Source organism: Parus major, chromosome 6, assembly GCF_001522545.3.
Source record: "Parus major isolate Abel chromosome 6, Parus_major1.1, whole genome shotgun sequence".
NCBI lineage: Eukaryota > Metazoa > Chordata > Aves > Passeriformes > Paridae > Parus > Parus major.
This window is the reverse complement of record NC_031775.1, coordinates 5,624,911-5,647,777: the sequence shown is the minus strand read 5'-3', so window position 1 is coordinate 5,647,777 and position 22,867 is coordinate 5,624,911. Positions and strand designations below refer to the sequence as shown.

At 39.4% G+C, this 22,867-nt stretch overlaps 1 protein-coding gene across 6 annotated transcripts in view; it reads right to left on the bottom strand.

Moving 5' to 3' along the window:
* The window catches only part of FAM13C (family with sequence similarity 13 member C), a 127,170-nt gene that overhangs the window by 91,520 nt on the left and 12,783 nt on the right, over window positions 1-22,867 (bottom strand). For all 6 annotated transcript variants that reach the window (XM_033515477.1, XM_015632885.3, XM_015632894.3 and 3 more), the window contains exons 4-5: window positions 21,848-22,031; window positions 16,797-16,932 (exon numbers count right to left, since the gene is read on the bottom strand). In XM_033515477.1, coding sequence (XP_033371368.1) covers window positions 16,797-16,932; window positions 21,848-22,031 — 320 coding nt within the window. The remainder of the gene's footprint in view (window positions 1-16,796; window positions 16,933-21,847; window positions 22,032-22,867) is intronic.

The window sequence follows — 22,867 nt, the reverse complement described above, 5'->3', positions numbered from 1 at the left end:
TGTGTACAAAGAAATGGTCAAAAATGTAAAAGAAGGGGTTTTCTGGAAATTTACTCTAGTGTTCTTATTCTTGTAGTTTGTTAATAAACTGTCTTTATTCCTTTTAAGTTTTAAGCCTGTTTTGCTCTTGTTTTAATCCATATGTCACAACAAGAAATAAGTAATTTCTTTAGTTACTGGTTTAAAACCACGACAACCTGCTATTTCCTTTAAATGATTTCCGTGGCCAAACATTCCGCCCCAGGGAGCTCAGGCAGGGTGGCAGCTGTGAGTGCAGTGCCAGAGCAGCAGCTTGTGAAGCAAGGTGTGTCAGCAGACTGACCACTGCCAGGGACCATCAACCATCAACCCAGCACATGTGGCATCCACGTGGGGGAGGAAAACAGGAGCAAAAAGGGAGCATGGCTAAGGCCAGATCCCAAGAAACTTGTACGTTCAAATCTTGCAGTTACTCTTGTAACTCCTTTACAAAGTAATAAGGACTGAGAGGTGCTATTTCTCTTCCAGCAAAAAGAAAAGGCTACAGCCTTCTACACACCCCCCTGGAACACAAGCCATTGTTCAGAAGACAATCTGCATTCACAGCTATTTGGAACTAGTTAAATTAAATAACAGAGAGGGCAGAAGAGAGTCAGTCCCAAATGGTGGCATGTAGGGAAAACCATTATGCTACATTAAAGATATGCTTTTAATTAACTTCTCTCTGAATGATTATAATTAAAGATTTTACCACAGGTCTTCTTAGCATAATTACCTTCTATTTCCTTGCACAGTGCACATTCCCAGGAAATGGGAATCGAGATTATTTCTTAATTTAAATACTTCCTCAATTATTTTAAAAGTTATTGCCTTTTAATTCTTTTATTATCGTGATTTTTCTTTGTGCATTTTTGGTCCTTCTCTGATTCTGACAGGCTTTTGCAATACCTCAGAAATATATTTCATGTGGTCAGGTGCAATTGTGAGCAGTTACAAAATTATGGGTTGCATTTTACTATATTTGGATCCAGAAAAACAAGCTCATAAAGAGAGTTATAAACTTACTTTTGGACTGGGGAATAAATGGCTCATTTTTCTCACTGGTGCTGAACATATGGTACAAATTGTTTTCAGTTTTGTTCTACAGATTAGCATCTCCTTTGCTGTTGCTTTTGTATGCAGGTCTCAGCAAACAGTCTTGTTGCACATCAGCTCTTGCCATGTGCACTGAATGCAAAAGACTGAGCAGCTATCCTGATTTATTTGAAGACTAATTGTGCAGATCAGTGCATTCACTAGTGATTGCTTGGTTTCCTACTAATAATTCCACTGATAATATAAAGACATATTGGGAACTGGCAATTGGAAAACAGGCCAAGGGAAACAGGCTCCTGCTTTCTCTGCATTGCACAGATATACTGGGTCACACTTTCCCCATCAGTCTGAGATACCCACTGCAGCATGTTATTAAAACAGAAGGACAGAGGTGGCTGAAGATAAGATTTCACCAAGGAAGGGGGAGAATAATGCACGGAGGAGAAGGATTTAAGGCAGAGCCTTGCCCTCTCTTGTATCAGTTCCTGCCAGCTCTGCAGCAGCTTTTAATATGCAAGATTTTGTTCTGAAATTCCTCTTAACTGCTTAACTTAAAGCCCTTTTGAGAAAACAAACAGCAATAACCCAAGAATAAACAGGATCATTCATCTTTTCCTTATTCTTATCTCTGATGATGTTATCTTTATACTGGAATATTATCCAGCCAGAGGCAGTCTTTGGAAACCAAAGATACCTTTGAAGTAGCACCCCTTGAGACAAAGCCCCAGCATCAAATGGCATGTGTGCTGGTTCCAGTTTAACAGGCAGTCTCTGGTGCTGATAGCACATTCACAGAGCTTCATCACATCAGTGTTCAGCCCCGCTAAGGAACCACTGGCAAACAGAGTTCCCCATGTTCCTGCACCTGTGTGCACCAGGGAAGTACCAGACAGATAGGTGAGGCTGTGGGCTCACCTACACATGACACAGCAGTGCAGATACTGACCTTCCAGGCACAAGTCTGAATTTAACATTTAAATTCAATATACATGTTTAAAAAAAATAAAAAAATAAAAAAATTAAAGTAATTTAGAAGTTATTACTCTGTAAATCTAATGCCAGGTAATACTTCTATTATATTCTCCACCACCCATCAAAAAAGCATTTTATATTACTGTCTACCACAATTCAGCCACCTCTGTATCTATTGCAATAAAATTTTCATAGTAACTGTTGCTAGTAATCCAATTATTGCTAAGTCATTCACCATATGCCTTTCAGTTTTGTCTATGTTAAGGAAATCAACAGACAGAAAACTGAGGGAAAAAATCCTATTTCCATCCTGTCAGTATTTCAAAGTAAATAAAGAAAACAATTTCCCATAACTCTCCATTTGGGACTCCAATTCCTCTTTTCTTTCATTAGAGCCCCCCTCAAAAATGAGTATTTGGCCGTAATTAGATAAAAATTCAGTCTTCTTTGAAATAAACTTCAGGATTTCTACATATGAGCTTTCAAAAATGGCAGAAAAAATCTGTTTATTTAGACTCCTGTTCAGAATAAGACCTTGTTACTGTTGGCTCTTACCAAGAAAGTCTTGAGCATAGGCAGCTGTTCCAAGAAACACTGAGTTTCTTCCTTGTAGAGTAATTCCCAAGCTTTGGCTGTCTTGTTCCCACAGTGATTCATTAGCTGCAGAACTGAATGAAATCAGTTCTGTTTATGTAAAAACAGGTATTAATAGAGCCCATGCATGTTTCCACTGCATGCCATGCAAGGACACACAGAATTACCCACTTAGTGAACTCATAGGTGAAACCTTCTGCTAAATGACTACTGAGGTGAGCAGGGTCAAAACAGAAAACAGAATTTTCACTGAGGATTGATTCTGGAGGTACAAATGAGAAGTAGAGAGACGTAAATCACATTTAAAGGAAAGCAAGTAGGTCAAGATTTCAAGAATCTTAAATGTTTAGCTGTACAGAGCCTACATTCTACCCAGTGTCACCTCCCATCTTGCTCAGTATGTGCTAGAGGATTTATTTAGTATATACTGTATTTAGTGCAGTAAATAAAAAATAAAGTGATACAAACTCAGGAGACCTGCTGGACAAGCCTTTCACTACCTGTGCATCCTCTTCCCAGTGCTTCTGCTTGATCCAGTGGGGAAATTTGCCTGAGATATGTATGGACCTCTTTGGCAGCATCCCTGCTTAGTCAAAACTCAGATTTCACTCCACCCTTTCTTATACTGAGGAACAAGCTTAGGAGATGAGCCTAAAGTAACAGGTCAGCTCCCAGCTCCCAAGGTTTAACCTTTCCACTGTCCACTCAGCAGCCTGACTCAATTCTGTCTCCCTGACCTCTGCCAGCAGCTTGCATTGCTCCTCTTCCCCACTCCCAGGAACAGCCAGCCTTCCAACACAAATATCCCAGAGCGGCATCGCACGTCTTCTGATGAAGAGGAGCACAAAGGCTGCAAGGAAGCAGCACCTCTACTATTTGCTCACCTGTGGGTAATGTACCTGTGGGTAATGGCCAGTTGTGAGTCAGTTTTCTCCACAGGATGGGGAAGGGAAGGAAGGATGAACAACAGAACTAAAGACAAGTGTTTGGCAAGGCAGGAGAAGCAAAGTACAAGTGCCCCTCTGCAACAAAGCGCTGCAATCCCTAACAAGAACTGCATGAGCAGATGTGGCCCCAGGGATACCCTATACACCTGTACTCCAAAGCTGCCATATGCCTACAGAAAAGCCTAGCAACTAGGCATCAACAGTGGGAACATCCTAAAATTAATATAAACAGCAGAAATCTGAAGAAATTATAGCTTGTGTGAAAAAGCTTTCACAATCCACTTTAGAGTGGAGTAAAATAAGCTGCTACTGGCACATCTCAGACTTCTAATGAGTCTTTTCTCTCTTTTGGGACTGCTGGGAGCTGCATGTAATTGGTGTCAAGACTTCCATGCGCTCACACATTGGGCTGTCCAGCTGATGGGCAAGGTCTTTGTTCTGAATGCCTGCAGAGACAGTGCAAGCAATGCTTTCTGCAAAGAAAGTGATGTCACTGCCTGGAAAGAGCTCACAGAGACAACTTGGAGACACGGCAGCTCTTTGGCCTCTCAAGAGCAACAAAAAGCCAACAAGCAATACTTATTTTATATTCAAATCCAAATTAATCCCATCCCAAAGCAAGTGTTTTTAGAACATTTGAGGAATATCTCCAGCACACACAGATTTCAAGAATATATGTTGGCATTCCATAGGGCAATTGAGGAAACATAACTTGAGTGGTGCTGGCAAAGAAACCCAGCTGCCTTCAACATGCAAGCTCACAGAGCAGATAAAAAGGAAAGCTGAGATGGATTGGAAGAGATTTAAATTCTGAGACAGAATGTGAACTGTGTTGTGGCAAGAAGTGTAAAGCAGGAAGCTAATGAATAAAGGAATCTGGGGAAAAAAAACAAAGACGATGCAGGGGGCAGGGAAGTGCTGTAAAGCTGTCTTCACTCTTTCAGATTAATCCCGACAATATTGTCATAATTTCATCATTTCCCAATTCCTCTTTCTGTTTGAAAAAGCTAAAACTAGCACACAAATTCACAGAGAATTATTGGTATTAAGGCTGAGACCAGACAAGCTACCTTGCTTACTTGAACTAATTACAAAGATTTTTATAGGGGACCACCAATACATAATTCAAGAAAAGTAGCACATATGGAGAATTACAAAAAGAGTAAACAACATGAACCACATGAAAAACATAAGCAAAGGGGTCAGATTTTAAAAGATATTTGAAACATTTAAAAGTCAAAATGGATGCATTTGAGCTATCTTCAGAAGGCCAGAGTCAAAAAGTAAAATTGACATGTATGAAGTGACATGTTGGTGATATCCTCACCTCACCCTGTTTCTCAGCATCACTGCCACTGTTCTTTCATCAGTTGTGGGGTGTTTTCTATTGATAAAAGCACATCTCTGAGCCTCCATTAATAAAAGCACAGAAATATCCTGGGTGCAAGAGAAACAGTGTCCCTATCCCTTACCCACTAGACACAAGCTAAGCAGATTTGAGGCAGAGGGCTTAACAGAGGGATACATTTTCTCTCCTCTTTTTGCACAAGACAAGAACAGTGGAGATTCCTTTTTTAGTTATGAAGTTCTGGACTTAAATCCAATGAGCACAAATGATATTAACCACTGGTTCCATGAATTCATCCTCACAAGCAGAATGGTATCTGTAAGAGCACTGTATTTGCACTGACAGCATCACTGTGCTGAGAGCCAAGTGTGAAACCAAATCCCTGAGATTTTGTTCTGCTAGTTGAATGGGACACATTATCAGTCCAGTTCTGATAAAAAATTTCATCAAGGACATAATAAATAATTCCCAGAAAAGCCGTACCAAACCTTGCATACAGACTTTCTTACTTTAATGAATTTATATTCCCCACCTAAAAACAGCCTGGCAGAACAACTGCCTTTGACCCACACAGATCAATGTGGTAAAAGAGCATTGAGTCAGCAAAAGCTTACCAGAGCTACTGAGATAGCAGGTATGCACATCAATGCTGCCTTCAGAGGTGAAGGAGAAGACTCAGAAAAAAACTCAGCAGAGATAAAGTAGTACAGGAATAATCTGACTTCTCCAGGGGGAAAAAACCCAAGTCCTTGAAACTAATGACTCTTGCAGCTACTTTGATGGCATGAAAAACTTGAAAACATCAAATATAGTGGCAGCAGAGATAATCCATCCCTGTGGTATCACTACATGTTACAGAAGAATTTAATCAGTGGTGAAGAAAAACTTGAAAAGGGATATGGAAACATAGAATTAAAAAATGCATACATCATACTGAACCATTAATTCAACTCATTCTGCAACGTGCCCGTGTCTGCCAGTGCAGCAGTTAATAGAGAGCGCATGAAACTCAGAACGCAATTAAGTCTTGGGAGAAGCACAGTTGGAGGCTGTGGCAGTTTCTATGGCAACCTGAAAGGCTCAAGACTAGTAACAGGAGATTAACTTTAAAGGCAAGATAAGTACATAAATATAGCTTTCATTCACTATTCTCTCTGCTTCCAAATGGGCCATGTATTTTCAATTTAAGCTATACAGAAATGTAGTCAGATGTCCTTCTTGCTATTAACTAGGGTAAAAATAGCCTTTAAAAACACCCTGCTATAAAAATTCTGACAATTTCAGAATTGGGGAGTCATCTAAACTCTACTAATTAATTCAATCAAAATGGAAAGCACTGGGCTTGAATGCTGCCAGGAGATTAGAATGAGGCTTCAGGATAGAGAACACAACAGCCATAATAAGAGTTTGCTGATGTCAACACACCGTATGCTTATGAACAAATCCTCTTGACATGTTTTTCTGGATTACGCCTCAGATCAGGTTTTAAGTCTCTAAAAGAGCGAGGGCAAGATTAAGAACAAAATTTACTACACATTTACTACAAAGTTCACTACAGACCTTTTTTCTTTCCTTCTTTCTTTTAAATATTCTCTTCAGTTATAAAGAATAGATGAAAGAAACCACATAGAATAATTTTCCTGGCACTTGGGAGCTTTTATTCAAAGGTTCTGCTGAGACAGCAGTCGCCTTTTGAACTCCTGCCCACTTTACTTCCAAATAATTTTTTTAAAGTGCATTAAAGAGGGGCCACATCCCTAGTGCAGTCAGTTGCTCTAAACTTGTTTTACTGCATTTAAAAACAACTGGTACATACATAACACATTTATCCAGTGTGGGGAGAACACTACCAGAAGAACTAAAAGCAGTTACGTTAGCTAAATTAGCAGCCACATTAGCAAAATAGCCAGTCCAATGTGATTTGACCCTCTCCTGAGTAGCACAGATCTCACACTGGCACCTCTGCACAGCTTCTGTTGAGCATCAGATTCCTGAAAGAAAAACACATCACCCCTACTACACTTAATATTTGGTGAATTAGCCCAATGCATGGTTAATTCACATGGTGTTCCAAGGATTTCTGTGGAATAACACAAGTCCCTTGGGCTGACCCAATCATGCCTTCAAACCCTCATGCAGTTCTACTCGCACGGTAAGCATTTTTGGTTGGAATTCGTTGACTAGTCTATTTGAGGAAAGAATAGAGACACCCTGTAAAAATGTAAAAAGGTCACTGTTATGTAATTCGAATGTGCATTCCACTTCACTGAAGAAATTACAACCTGCCCATGATAATATCTAAGCACCACCTAGAGCAGTTAAATTGGCATAGCAATATTTAAGACAGGACTCTATGATCTTGGAGGCCTGTTCCAAACTTACTGATTGTGTAATTCTATTCACAATTGAACCAGTGCTCGTCTTCTGCTGTGGTGGGAATTTCCCTGTTGGATTTACAAAGTAGAAGAAAACAGTAATCTGTTACTTTTTGTCAAGAGAAGGCCTTGGGCGACCTAATTATAGCCACCCAGTACCTGAACGGAGCCCACAAAAGAAATGGAGAGAAACTGTTTACAAGAGCACATAGTGATAGAACAGAAGGGGAAATTACTTCAAGCTGAAAGAGAACAGGTTTCCATTCCTGGGGGAAGAAAATACAAAAGAAAAACCTGAAAGCAAAACAAAAACCAGACTTCGCATCAAAACCTGCAGAATGAGCCCGAGATTTTGAAGTAGGGAAGAAATATTGCTGTCCCTCTGTGAGGAAGCAAAAGAGAATACCTAAAAAGCTTGTTTCCAGAATTAATACTTTGTTCAGAGTAGAAAAGCTACAACAGGGTGGGATGAGGACAGCACTCTCCACTTCTTCAATAAAGTGTAGGTTATTGTCAAAGAATTAATTTTTCCTTCTATTTTCCATTACTTTCCATTTTTTCTCCCTCTCAACTAATTGAAAAGCCACAATTGAAGAGTATACAGGGACAGCAGCAACCCTCCAACTCTGAAGTTCATTTTGACTAAATAAAGAAATCCAGAGCTATACAAAACTTTCAAAGAAGGATAGATTACATACTGTACAATCCATTAAGTAGGAAGAAGTTGAAGAGATCCACCATTCCCCTCACCATTCTTAGGATCTGACCTGTCCTGTAATTGAAGTTACCATATCTCACTCTGAAGAGTTTCTTTTCTCTTCCTGGAGTGGCTGTGGCAGTGCCAAGCTCCTCCGGAGAGACAGCTTAATAAGAATGTAAAAAATGCTGCCCTCCTTTGCTGTACATAAAGGTCTTTTTATTTTTTTCTTTGATTTTCACTCAATATTAACTTCTCTATTTTAAACAAGTAAAGTAAGTTTCACTGGAGGAAAACATAAGAATAATTTGGCAATGTGTGTCTCAGGTAAAAGTTCTCAGCAAGGGGTTTCAAAACAAATCAGAGCAAAGCTTTGCAAAGTTATTTGTGTGGGGGGTTTAGTTGTTTGGTTTTTTGGGGTTTTGATTAGTTCACTGGTTCGGGGTTTTTTCTAAATCATGGTTTAGATCCCTAAGCATATTTCTCAGAAACAGCATTATCAGCATTTTCATTTTAAGCATACAAATGAATTAATGTCCTCCCTGTTTTGTTATAATGAAGCAAACTGACTTCATGAAGAGTGATAATACATGGATCTGGATTTGCTGTAGACATTGGAAACAAAGAGACTTTATAAGGAGCAACACATTAATGGATCTGATTTTACATTTCATCTACTTATGCTCTCTCTGGTCAGAAAGTGCAACAACTTTTACCATGTGAGGACAGGGAATAAGAAACACAGGAAAAGAAGTCAACAGTGTTGGCTGTTGCTAATATTTAACTCATGCTCCAGACAGATCCAGGAGATTTTGGTAAAATACACAAGTTACTGAGGAGAGAAAGGCTCAGCTCACTGGTCATCTAGAAAACAGCAATTTGCAGGTCTGTAAACAGCAATCTTCCCAAGTTCTTTAGACTTCTAGTATAAACCATGCTTGGTGGTTGCAAAGTTTAATTAAACAGATACAGCTCTTTACCATTCTGCAGCCAATTTAATACTGATTTAAAACAGTTTATCTTTGTCTTTCCCCATCCTCCACCACAACCAACATTTTGGTTAAGCTAGGAAGGCATCATGGAATATAAATGATCAGAAAAATAGCCAGGAATTAGTACAAACATTAACAACATCAAGCAAGAGTTGGAAGAAAAGCAAAGCAGCAGATCAGATATTTAACCAAGGAAATATTTTGCTCATCCATCATTTCTTGCAATTAAGTGGTAGACTGCTTCCTATAGTTTCCTAGAGAGAATATGCAAAAGACAAACACATTTTTATAACTAGTGTATGGTTTTGAGTTACAGTGCGCTCCCTGTATCCAAATCCAGCTCAATCTCTATTATTGTTGCATGGTCCTCTTGTATTGACCAAGGAAAAGGTTATGGAAGTCAAAGCTATCCATGGAATTCCCAGAGAGCCTGGAAATAAAATTAGAAGTCAGAGAACTAAAACATACCAAAAGAGTAAAGAGTTCTAAATCACAATTTCTTCATTTGATCTCCATTACAACTCTATGAAAATACTAAAGATACTGTACAAATCACTAGTACACCAAAATGTTTCTTTTGGGGTTTTTTTCTTTTTTTTTTTCCTTAAAGTAATATTTTTCCCTTCAGTGTAGTCCTATTCATCTTCATGTCTTTGGTGAAGGGTAAAAGAACACACAAAGATCCTAAAGCTACAGATCTTAGAGCCTGTAAATATGCCTATGATATCTTCTATCCTCCTCTACTTAGACCTCTACTTGCTCAGCTTTCCCGCTGCCCAGCACACAGGGTTGGCACAGGGATCAGCCTTTCCCTGACCCAGCTCTTCTCCTGCCTGTGCCAGGCAAAGGCACTGCCCATCTTGGCAGATCTCAGCCTCTCTTGCATCACCCTCCATGGGCAAAATGGAGCAGAGGTCAGTTTTAAGCTGTATAAGATGTGGTTCCCTGCTCTGCCTAGCTTCCTATGTGTAAGAACTACCCAAAAGCTCCTGTGCCTGCTCTCATGCAGCCAGTGACAGCAGCAGCTCCCAGGCAAAGCTCCAATTGAATACTGGAAGCATCAGTAGATCAAACCAGCAACATTTCAAGTATTTGTTTCTCCTAGCAGCTTACAGAACAACTCAGTCCTAGGCCGCGCTCTTTGCAAAACCATCTCCAGGCACAGCTGACTACACCAGCACTTGGCAGAACAGCCTAAGGCTCACGCTATGATTCCTTCACCAGCCTCAATCTTTGTGAGACTAGGGCAACATCTAATTAAAGCAGATGGTCAGTGAAATTTCAAAGGTCAGGTTTAAAGTTGCTGGCAGAACCTTAGCTTTGAGCATCCATCTAAATTACCAGCCATAGAAGCCAACCCATGCATGCAAAGCCAACAGCAGTAATATTTCCTTAAATTAAAAATGGCCTTGGAATGTTTTTTTCACTTATTCCTCCCCAGTTTCTTTCCACAGTTTTTTTAAAGATGATGCATCAGTAAATCAAAGCAACTTGGATGTAAATTTACTAAACACAGACCCCAAGGAACAGGTGTAGCACGCAACTTCACCATACATTTCCTTTTGCTTCTCATATTTTTTGGCTCAACTGCACTTGTAATTTTACTAAGGCATATTTCATCCCTTTCCTTCTCATAACAAAATAAGAAGGTGCCTAGCATTTGATAGTTCTGGAAACTATCTAGCAAAAATGCTGACTCATGAACATGCATTTCCATTTTTACTTGAAGCAAATAAACACTGCAGACTCCACTCTACAGGAGAAAACGAAAAAAAAACGCAGAGAAAGGGAAACTGAATTGGGTTCTAACATGCTAATGCCCTTTCAAGCTTGAGCTGAGCCTTTCTGCATGCAAGGCGATAAGTGCTAGCCCTATTCTTCTCTCAGTTGGTGTTGTTTAAGTGCTTAAGGATGTTTTCCTACTTGCCAGAGAAGGCGAAATAAACTAATTAAAGAGCAACAAAGCAGTCTAGGAACTGGTGGGCGTGGGAGAGGCAGCATGAGAGGAAACTGTGCCTTCAGAATACCCGTTTAAATTCATTGTTGTTCTGTAACTAAGTACAGTTAAATGACCTACAATTAACTACCGTTTTAAAAAAGTTGGATTTTCTAATTTTCCCTATTTCTTTTTTGACAGTGAATATTTTTTCACGTTTTTATTTTACTATACATCTCTCTCCTGTTTTTCTGAAAACATTTCTCACTTCTGACCCTAACCTTGCATGAAATTAAAAACTGCTAAGGGTTTTAAATAATGTCATTCATCTCCCCTACTGTACACCCAAAGATAAGTCAAAACGCTGAAATATTTGATGCTTATATATCATAAGCCTTTCAGTACGAATACATTTTATTTCCCAAGGGCTTGCTTCCTATCAAAGATTTCACTTCTCATGTTTTTTTCAATAAGTCTTTAACATTAGTAAACAAATCAAATTGGCCGTGTTCACCAAAGAACAGGAACACAAAAGCGTCAAGAGATTTTATTGGCAGTCCTTAGATACTGCTCAGGTAAGGAAGGTGACACAAGCATAAAATAAAAAAGGCTTGCATTTCATAATGGTTTGGAGGTGAATTCATACCCTTCCTTCATGCCTCTCTGATATCAATTAATTATCTGAGGAAGGAACAGGCTGATGCTCCGATACACTACAAAAATAGAAATGTAATATCTAATTTTAAGATTGGTTCTCAGAACATATTAAAGGGTTATGTTCAAAGGGAAAAACAGCTCTGGAGTGAGAGAGAACAATACTGACACCACGTGGAAGAAAATGCTGCTGGCTCCTTCCTCTATTGCTAACTTGAGATGCCTGAAAATCTTAGAGTTGGGTCAGGTGCTGTGGTAAATGTTTTAAACCTCAGAGGAAGATCACACAAACCCTCTGAAAGCAGAGATCTGTGTTATTCTAGTGGATACGCCAGCAGACTAATTATAATCCTCCTCCTTGTAGTGCAGCTGATGTTTGTGAGCAAAGCAACGGGCTGCTGCTGCCGTGAACACATCAGGTATTGCTCCCCTTCACAAACTGCAGATAAACACCCTTAATCTTGTCATCTATACAGGTTCTGTAAGTCTGACTATGGTGGGAGCTTTTGATGTGCTCCATTCTCAGCCAAACTGAAAATGGGCTTTCACAGAATAAGTTACAAAGGTGAGACTCCACTGTGTTGGTTTCAGTGCCCATACTGCCTTCAAAGCTATTTTCCAAGCCATGAAAGGCCTATAGCATTTACCAGCTTTAGAAATATCTTGCCTTCTCATGCACTTTATATCCTTATGGAAAAACAGCCAGTGATCATTGTAAGCAGCTCGTGGCACTGCCCAAGCTCTGTTCTTGTACCATGGGCTGCAGTAAAGCCTCAGCATTCAGCTTGAGCAGCTCTCCTCCTGTGTGAGAGAGCTGCTGTTACAGTACAGCACACCCAGCAGTGTCCTCATCTATCACACGGAACACACCCTCTCTTGACAAGGTTCACTCCCAGTGCAGCCTTACCCAGACCAAAAAAAAAAACCCAAAAAAACTGCTTCTATGTACTAGTGATGGGAAAGAGAGAAAAGTAGACACAACCCACCCGGGGGGTTGAAGTGTGGCAGCAGTGTTCCAGAGGACTTGTCCAGCAAGTCAAGAGGAACCCCCAGCGATGCTGGAGCAAACATTAAATTGGTGACATTTCCTCCATGCCCTGCAGATCCCCAGAAAGGGAGAGCAGGCACACTTGTCCTTTCCAAGTTACAGATCTCCAGTACAAAGGCCAGACTGCTGTAGATCACAAGCACAGCACAGAAAAGCTCTATTCCTTCCACCCACAGGCAGCAAGGCCCTGGCACTAAACACCTAGAAGTAATGAGTACTCCAGCCACATCCATTTGAGTTGTTTCAAGCCAAACTTGCCCAGCCTACAGCAGTTTTTGTCAAATCCTTATGCCTACAGTCAGTAACATATTCTGTTGTGTGTTTCCAGAAGAGAAGAAACACATCTTTACAATTTATTGGTCACAATGTATGTGGGGGTATAGGGTCTGCCTACTTTGATCTCCGTAAGTGGCATTTTTCATCCAGTCAGTATTCAAATAGAAAATAAAAATGTAATGTTTAATGAGCCCCTATTTTGGCAAATTTATGAAGGTTAGGGAGAAGAGTTTTTCTATGGAATGGGAAATAATATTAAGTCCTTCTATAATGTAACAGCAATCCTACAGATACACTGACAAATCTTCTGGTACGTCATGTGGTACCTGTGGGGTTTGCTATGTTCACACCTAAAACCAACTAAAACATACCATTGTTAAGGAAAGCACTTGAAAGTAATCAACACCTCTGCCACTTTAAATTTAAGAAAAATTGTTAAGAGCAAAAATAGGAAATGGAATTGTGTTCTGGTATGCAGGAAAAGTTGTTTTAACAGAACAATTTAGTTTAACCTGGAAACTTCAGATAGTGAGATAATGCCTGGTTGACTGGTTGTTCTGAAAGGTTTCAGCTAATTCAACAAGAATTGTCATGGGATTAGCAAAGTAAAACATCAGTTAAATTATTGCTGTCCTCCACATTGAGCATATTCCATTTGAGAGACCACAATTCTGTTTTATGACCACTTCACATGTGAGTCAGGCACCACATTTTTTTTCACAGAACAGAGTTAATGCTGAAACATCTATTTTGCTTTTGAAAAAAGCTAAACCCACAAGATTAACAAAACTCTCCAGACCACAGAAGCCTTCCCAATAAAGCCATAATTCAAGCAGATAAAGTAGCCATTAAATATTTAGTTGCACTCTTCTGACCAGCTCCAAACCACACTACAGTTTCAGAATTTCATTCTGAGTTGTCTGTGGTCAACCTGCAGGTCCAGGATATTGTCCAGTTCCATTTCCCCATCCCCCTGGAGCTCTGCAATCCCTTCATAATAGTTCTCTAAGATTGTAGAGAGCAGCCTTGCTGATATATAGTGAAGTATGCATAAAAGGACAAAGCAAGAGAAGAGAACAACAGATAAGACTCCTTTCCTCAGGGTGTAGGCATTTCTGCTAACCAAACCTATGCTTTAATGGAGAGACAAGCAGTGGCTTGTAGGCACCAATAAAGTCATACTCCTGTTTGTTTGCAAGACAAAGGTAGCATGCATCAATCAGGAAGGATTTATCTATGACTTCTGTACAAAGAGGAGATACAAAACACATTCTTGGACTAGATGCAAAAAAAAAAAAAAATTCATATTCAACTTTTATCTGGAATACAAGACTGAGAAATGACAAATTGCAATTAAAAAGGTTTGGTTCATAATTAAATTATACCATAGAATTTAAGATAATCTTGAACACCTCCAACACAGCTACTGTTATACCTTGGGTTAAACACAATTACCTAGAGATCTCAGGTCGAAGCAAACACCACAAAATTATTTTTAAAGAATTATTTAATCTAAACATGAAAATCAGTTTAGTATCAGTGCAGCTCTTGGGCTAGGTCAGAAGGTTACAGGACAGCTTTAAATGCTAGTGAATGCTCAGGAGCAGTGGACTGGAGGGCAGAAAAAATTAAAACTCAAATAAATTAATTGAAAAAACTCACACATAGACACAAAACCCCAGCCTGGTAAGAGCTGCAGCATTCTGACTCTGTTTTAAGAGGCAAAAAATGTATGTACAACACACAGGAAAAAATTACAAGTTAAAACACATCATAGCTAGGATATAACTTTAAACCTCTATCTTTATATATAATTGGTGGCTGTGAATAGTCTACTGTCCAGCCCAGGGTAATAGTTCTGAACTACCGAACACTTGGAAATTCTTCTCCCAGTTTGTCAGTCTGAATCAGGCAGCACGCAGAGCATAAGTGGGATGGCTCCCAGCACTTTGAGACACTAAGAACTCTGCTCAGAAAAATCAATCTACCCATTTCAGCCCACAAACAACACAAGTGAGGGTTAAGTCTTGTCTGCTATATGGCAGGCCTGCCACATTGACATGTCTTTAGTTCAACAGAGCTCAGGTTAACTTAAAATGTTGAAGTGGAAAAAAAAAAAAAAAAAGACAATCCAACAACAAAATCAGAGGAATTAAGTAGTCCAAATGCAAGTATCCATGTAAAAGCCAATAAAAACAAGTTTCATTTCCAGGACTCAACAAGGAATCTGAGCCAGGTTTGCCATTTCACTTTTTGCTTGTTTTACTGGAAGAAAACCATGGACTTTTAATATGTTTAGTTTGTAAACCTAACTTTGATGTTTCTAGTTTAGTGAACCTTGAGCAATTGTTACATTATGAAAGATGAAGGGTACCTATCCAATGCTCTGGGTTTCCTGCCAAAAATTACAAAAACAAGATCAGCCATGGAATACTGAATTCCCTTCTCACCCACAGATGAGGATTTCTTTCCTAAGCATACCTCAGAGCAGGAGAGTGCCCCATGGCTATGTCTTGTCTGAGGTTTTATTAAGGAACTTGAAAGGAGCTTTTCAGCAGAATTCTTTCCCACATCACCACAATTCCAGACAGACTGTGACATTTTGGAGAATTACAAGGGATTGAAGCTGCTTTAAAACAAAAGTGCTGCAAGTGAAAGCTGGGCATCCTGGCTTCTCTAATACCTTTCCAATTTCTTTTATCTGCAGATGCTTCCTCTAGCTTTGCAAACAGAAGTAGATATCTTGGGACAGCTAATATTTTGATTTTTTGTGTTAATTTGGCTACTTGTTTCAGAAACTCCCAGAGGTGATAGTGACATGGGAGTTCTTCAGAGAGAAAGGGGAGCTGGGAGCATGGGTTCCAGCACTGAGTGTGAAACAATCCTTGTGTTGCATTTGGGGTCAAGTCTTGTGGCATTGAAGGAATATTTTATAAACATCCATTTATCAGTATAGTCTGTTCTTTAAACTTGCATCTGTACAGGTTTTGTTTTCAAAGAAAGCTTCCAAGGAGCATTACAGTCTCAGTATTCCCTTTGGGATATGTAGTCTGTTCTAAGTACTGGAATTGACTTTGTATTAGAAGTCTGATAGTTTTCCTTAACAAGGAGACTTGGAGAAAGAAGCCAGAAAATTAAGGAGTCGTGAACACAAATATCATCATCCACATTTACATGCAGTGCTAATTTCTTCCACAGTCCAGCTGATGTGGCACACTGCCGCCAGCCTTGCCTTGGACCACAAGAATCACAAAACTTCACTGTGAAGCACTGAACTGCAGGGTTTGCAACAACATTTGCTTCATGTCTTTTTCCAAAAATCAGTTTCAAGTTCAGCAGCAATGATACACCACATCAAGTGAAAACAAGATTTATATTGACCCTCTTTCTAAACCAGGATTCATCCATCATGTTTCTTCCATCATGAGGTTTTCAACAAAGAGGCAAAAAAGAAATCAAAGTGCTAACAAGCTTTTAGAAAAGAAAATGCCCAAGGAGAGGCTGGAATGTACACAGTGAGATCTAAAAAAGAAGAGAGGTGTTTCAGACTTTCTGACTTTGCTTTACTGCATCACCAATGCATAGACAAAAACACACAAAATAAAAAGTGCTTCACTCAAGGAAAAATTCAGTGGCTTTGATCTAACAAAGCTTGGCATTATTTTATTTTAAGTGGGACAGCTTGGAATTTTCTTCTAGACCTTTTGCACTTGCAATCTTTTCCAAATTAGAATTTTTAACACTCCTGTTGCCTCTCCAGCTCAGGTATATCACAAATATTTACATTGCTGGCTACAAGCTACAATCATCAATTACACTATGCATAAGCAAACATATTTCCAGTTCTAGGTTTCAACCCAATTTCTTGCTGTAACTTTCTTACCTGAAGGCCATCTGCTTGTCTCTGTGAGAAACGAGGGTTCAAGTCAACAAAAAGCATCTCCTGGTGTTGAAGCAAATACAGCAGGAGGCCATTGTAAAGCCTTTGTTCTTCATAAGCCAAGGGACTGACAGGAATCCTAAAGGGAGAGGAGGTCGATTAATCTTAGAGCTCTCAGATCAGGGGCTGATCATGAGTGACACAGGGAGCCCTCACAGCACCCAAGATAATTCAGCAGAGCAGCAATTGTTGAATTGCTGGGATGGTGACCAGTGGAGCTGTAGTACAACACTGGGACCTTCACAGTGACTGAGCCCCAGCTTTGCTGCAGTGCTTCACAACACAGTGAATCTTTGTGGTAGCACAGCAAAGTAGCTAGAACCTGACAGTATATGAGGTTTGCAAAATAAAGGATTAAAAGGACAGACAAATAAAAAAGCAATCTATCAATCTGCCGTTGCTCACTGGCATTGGGATGGAAATAATGGTTTTGTTCTACCTTCATTTATGAAAGTGAACTCTGATCACTAGAATAGCTTATAAATAGAACTGTATGGAAAAAAAAACACGGGTAACAAACTGCTTCAGTGTATTAATTTATTAATCCACAGACATCAAACATATCAGGAGTGGAAATTCCAGATGTTCCCAGTAGCCATGTTGAGTTTGGGTTGGGTTTTTTTTCTTTGTTGTTCTCCCCATGTTTTGGGTTTTTTTATGAATAATAGTTGAATGTTTACTATCCCTGTCAAGTCAGAATAATATAATCAAAAGGATTCCTTATATAGGATTCTAATCTCAATCCCCAAAAGACCTGTGTATTCCCTCCTGCCAACTATTTGGAAGCTTGGAGAACATTTACATAAATGCTGTGCCCTTAATGGAGCTTCTCCAGCCATGCTGCACCAACTCAGCTACACTCAGCACAATGTTAATATTTAAACAAGAAATTCATAAACTCTGGAGACTAATGTGGAACATGAATACACCAGTCTTCTGTTTGCCAAATGAGTATATTCATTATTCATTTGCAATTTTAAAGTACAAATATAGACACTGGGCCCAGTCCAATTGCTTTCATTCGTGTTCCTCTTTTATAAACTTACTGTTGATTCTGTAAAGACTTAAGTTTGGGCTCCTTTTAAAAGCAGAAGGTTTAAGCAGAATTATAGCCAGGTACAACATAGATTTACAGGATAAACCACTGTGTCATCAGTGCCTTCTTTAGGATTAGGTAACATTTCTCTTTCCTGGATTCCCATTTTTCTTGGGACAGACTAAGTTTCTCCACAATAAACAAGGCTGCTTGTAAAACCTCGTTGACTGAGCAATAGCCTTTGCTGCGTACAACAATCCTAAGAGATTATTCATGGCTTACCCAAACATCAACACCCTCAGCTCACAGGCCAGAGAAGCAATGTTTTTAGTCCTTTGTCTTCTTTTTCAGCTTCTTTCTTTAGCTTAGACATCTGTTCCTGAATCTACTTCTACCAGCTGTTAACTCCTTACCAGAAGGAGCACTCCACAAGCTATTCAGGGAGATAAATAGTTCTCAGACCACTCATTGAGTCCTCCTTTCCCTTATTAGCAGCCTGTGCTTGGGTGCCCAGTTCTCATTTCATCCTAAAACAAATCTAAATTATAGACTGGGATGAGGCAGCTGACTCCAAATATCAATGTATCATCAGCAGATATTCATGGGTGGCAACAGGTGTACATTCCAAATACAGTGGATACACTTTTAGTTCTGTTCAGCCACCTTCCACAATGACTTTCAATTAGTTTTGTGAAATAATCGCTTCCTGCCTCTTCAGATACTTCTGCCACTACCAGAAACTGCATTATTGTGGTGACAGTAAAGGGGAACCAGGTTACCACACTGCTAAATCCAGGAACATGATCTTAGGAAGAGCAGAGCTATTAGCTAATAATAGCTAATAGAGGTGTATTCTGCATTTCCCTATAAAAGCCCCATAATCAATTGTAGTACAAATCACAAGAGAACACCCACTATGAATAAGAAACAAGTAAAACTTGACCATCAGGAATTAGCTACTGGTTTTCTTAAGTGAGTCTAAAACTTGCAAGGTTGCTTTGCCACAAAGTACAGGCTAAAAAGTTCACACAAGTCCCTTGCCTTGGCTTTGTCCATGATATCTGCCAAGGTTCCCTGCAGCCACAGGCTTGCTGGAAATTTACAGAAACAATGAGTCAAAGTGAGTAGAAGCAAACAACTGGCTGGCTGGAGTCCTTGTGCACTCATTCAAGAATTGCTTACTGAGATCAGGACTAAAAATCTTTTCACCAAAATGAAGCATAACAAAGTATCTACGGAAATTTAAGTAACATCAGTCAAATCCCTGATAAAGGCATAACAATACATTCTCCTAGGTGTGGAGGTTTTCATGATCCTCTAACTAGACTTTTAATCTAATACGTGTGCTAAGCCTTACAATTTTTGTGTTACAATAACCATAGCTACAAATCACAAAGTATGTGCAGTTTAGGCTTATAATGTAGGAAGTTTAATATTCTACTTTTCTGTTCCCAAGGAACCATGAGGATTCCATGTTCTAACTACTGAATATTGCTACTCAGTCACTTCAGTGAAACTAGAAACATAACAGGTCTCCACAAATAGAAGTGCCAAAATATTGAGAGAGGTGATAATCATAGACAGAATTTACACTTTAATATAAACAGGTAAGAAATTTAAAGTAAAATGGCTCATAAACAACTTTGTTTAGTTGTTTCATGTCAAAGAAGAAAGAAGTAATCTCACAAAAATGCAGATTGCCAGAATACATGAAGAACAGTTTTAACACCTGCAATGAATTTATGCTGTATATGGAGCTGCCATTGCCTCCAGAAGGTTAATTCCAGCAATTGCACAGAGCACACATTTCTGCAGATTAGATCTAGAAGCAGTTTTTTCCCATAACCTTCACATTTACACTGAACAACTGTAGCAAGCACTACCCAACATGTCTCAATTTCCTATACTCTGGCTGCCAAATATTTCATAATTTGCCAGATAATTGTGCTAATTCTTGCTCTAAAAGACATAAAGGATATTTATGACTTTTTGCCCTGCGTCAGCAGCTATGATTTGCCAGTTGACTACCTTGAATTTTACTGCTGTACAAGACAAGACCAATGATTTATTCTGAATCACTGAAAGCCCCAGGTCACCCAGCAGGAAGTGGTATAGCCCAATCTCACTGACAGTGTATCACTGACTCTCACAGGCTCTCCTCTCTGCCCAACTACCAAAAAGGTAATTTTTCATAACCCTAGGTGGTAACTCAACAAGCACAGCACCAGTTAAATGTTTTACAAAAAACCACCAAGCTCCAGATTTACTGGGTTGTCTCACAGAGCTGGTGAGATCAGAATGATAGCATTTACAGGGCAGACATACTTTTATTTATGGTAGCTGTTGTCTTGACAGATCACAGGCAGGAAAACCTTGATTGCTTTCAAGGCTTCTCATTCCCACAAATGCTCAGTTTAGCGCTGAATGTACTTTAAAACCAGGCAAAGGCAAATGTCCAGAAGTAGCTGGGCCACATCCCAAAAGAGTGGGACATTTAAAAACTGGAGCAGCTCATCAGTCAATAGGGAACACACTGGATTCTTATGTGCAGATACAGGAATCAACAGACACACATTGGGATAATTTGGGAATGGAGATAAAGGAACAAAGTCTTTTTGCATGTGTGTGCATGCACAGAAGCCCCAGGTGACAGCAAATGTCACCTGATGGCAGAAAAGTGAGAGTCAGTGAAGTGCTTTTTGTGTTAACCTGGGGGCCAAGGGATAGATTCTTGGTGAAGGCTTTTAGCATCAGCCAATACTTGTAAGTATTGCCACACAACTAATCCAAACACTGATAAATTAATCTCATCTGCCTCCACTCATTTACTAACTTTAATACTCAGATATTAAGGAACTTGGGGTCTGTTTGTAAAACTGTTTTGTTGCATTCCTGAATATCCTCTATGGTCAGGTTTTTCCCCCAGAGAACAGAGTGGCATATATCCAACCACACCACACCTTGTTAGATTAATTTCCCCTGCCATGCTTTTGTCAAAGACTTGTATCTTGTCAAATTCTGGTAGACCTAGTAATAAACCCACAGAACAGGAAAACAAAGACCACATCTAGAAACCTATGAAACATCAGCAAGGTTTAAAAGTACAGTTCTCCAAAACAAAGCCTGACATAGATGCTAGGTACCAATTTTGCTGAATATAAGCTTTTAAAATGAACTTGGCTTGCCATAAAATAACCATTCAACTGAATAACAAGGCCTTTTTACTGCATAGAAGATATTAACTGCTAATATATCTATTTTGTAGTGTCATTAACTTGTAGTTCATATTAAGCTAGCATGGCTGTGATCCACTAAAACAAAGATTTACAAGTTGTAACAGGTATAAATATTTTAACATCCTCTAGTGTCAACAGTGAAAAGGAAAATCCTCCATTATCTGATCACACTAGGCTGTTCCTTCTTACCACTTTGACTTGCATGACACCTTCCAGTTTTGTGCCCACTTACCATCACCCCAAACATGCCTTCTCTAGCTCCAGCCAAGCACTCACTGCTTGCAAGCTCAGCTGGCTCTGCTTGGATGTCAACTTGAATTTTAGTAGAAAGGGCAGAATGAGTTGTTTCTCTTTCTTGATAACAGGGATTCATTCCTCTGGTATCAAATGGTGTTACAAAGTCAAAGTGAGGGTGAGCTTTTCAGAGTCAAATCCAACAACTAACACGGCCAGCACTTATCTTGGCTAAGAGAAGTAGTTTTCATTAAACAGCTCTCTTCATATGGTTTCTTACTTGAGCCTTGCCCTGTCTAGTCAGTGCCCAACAGAATGGAAGTGATCAGCCAGCTCAGAAGCTGTCACATCTGCCCATAATATACCATATAAACACTGAACTTAGAAAATGTTCCACTGACTATTGGACACAGAGTTACAACAGAAAGCCTCCCTGTGAGGTGTAATCTTGTTGTGCTGTTTGAGGCAGCTGAATAGAGAGGACTCACTTGAACAAAGCAGGTCCAAACACGATGGCCAGGTTTTCCAGAGTCATGAAATTCACTGCACTGTAGGTTGCTACCTTTAACAAGAAAGCACACAGGAACTGAAGAAGGTTTTGATGGGCTTTGGGCAGGCAGCTGAGCAGCTGTCTCAGGTGTTCTATGCATTCTGTCGTGTTGATTTTGTGCTCTGGAGGAAAAAAAAAACAAACCTAAACTTAAAACATAGATATTCCTCATACCACCACAATTTGATCATAGACATTAGATATAAGGAAGGTTTAAAATTTATTAGCACAAAGTGAAGAATAAATACATCCCAAACAAGGATTTTGTATACTAAATTTTGACATATGTTTTTCACTTATGAATATTTAAGAACCACGGATTTTCCAGATATTGAGTTTTACATTCAGTTTCTGATTTTTTTCCTCTTATGGCAGAATCATCCAGCACTTGCTGCTTTCTTAATGAAATCACAGGCAGGAGTCATGTACCTGAATCCTCAAAGCTGCCTTGAAAGACAGTACAAGGTTGTCAGCCTTGACTCTCCCAAGAGGTTTTACACATGCCATGTGATTCTCATTAAGAGGAATGAGAAATTGTACCCTTTCAGCCCCATGCCATCTTCATTTCCTGACTAATTGGTAGCTCTCAGACTCAAAACATCTTTGCTCTATAAATATGCAACTGTAGTTACACAAGAGATACTTAAAATTCTAAATTTGGGATACTTAACATTTTCTTAGTTCTCATTTTTCAAAGAAGGGTAACAAGGCAGAAAATGGGTTCACAAACAACTCCATTTGATCAGCAGTTCCATATCAGTAGGATAAAGTCTCCTAGTTACTAGAATCGAGATGACAGTACTGCTCAATAATTGGCAGCTGATGCTCAAATTTGCCATAGATCACCAGGACACATCTGCATAGCTCTGACATTGTTTATAAGCAAATCATGCCCTTGAGGGTAATTTTAGCCCTAAAAAATACATTCTGTGCAGGCCAAGGCCCATGGTGCTCAACT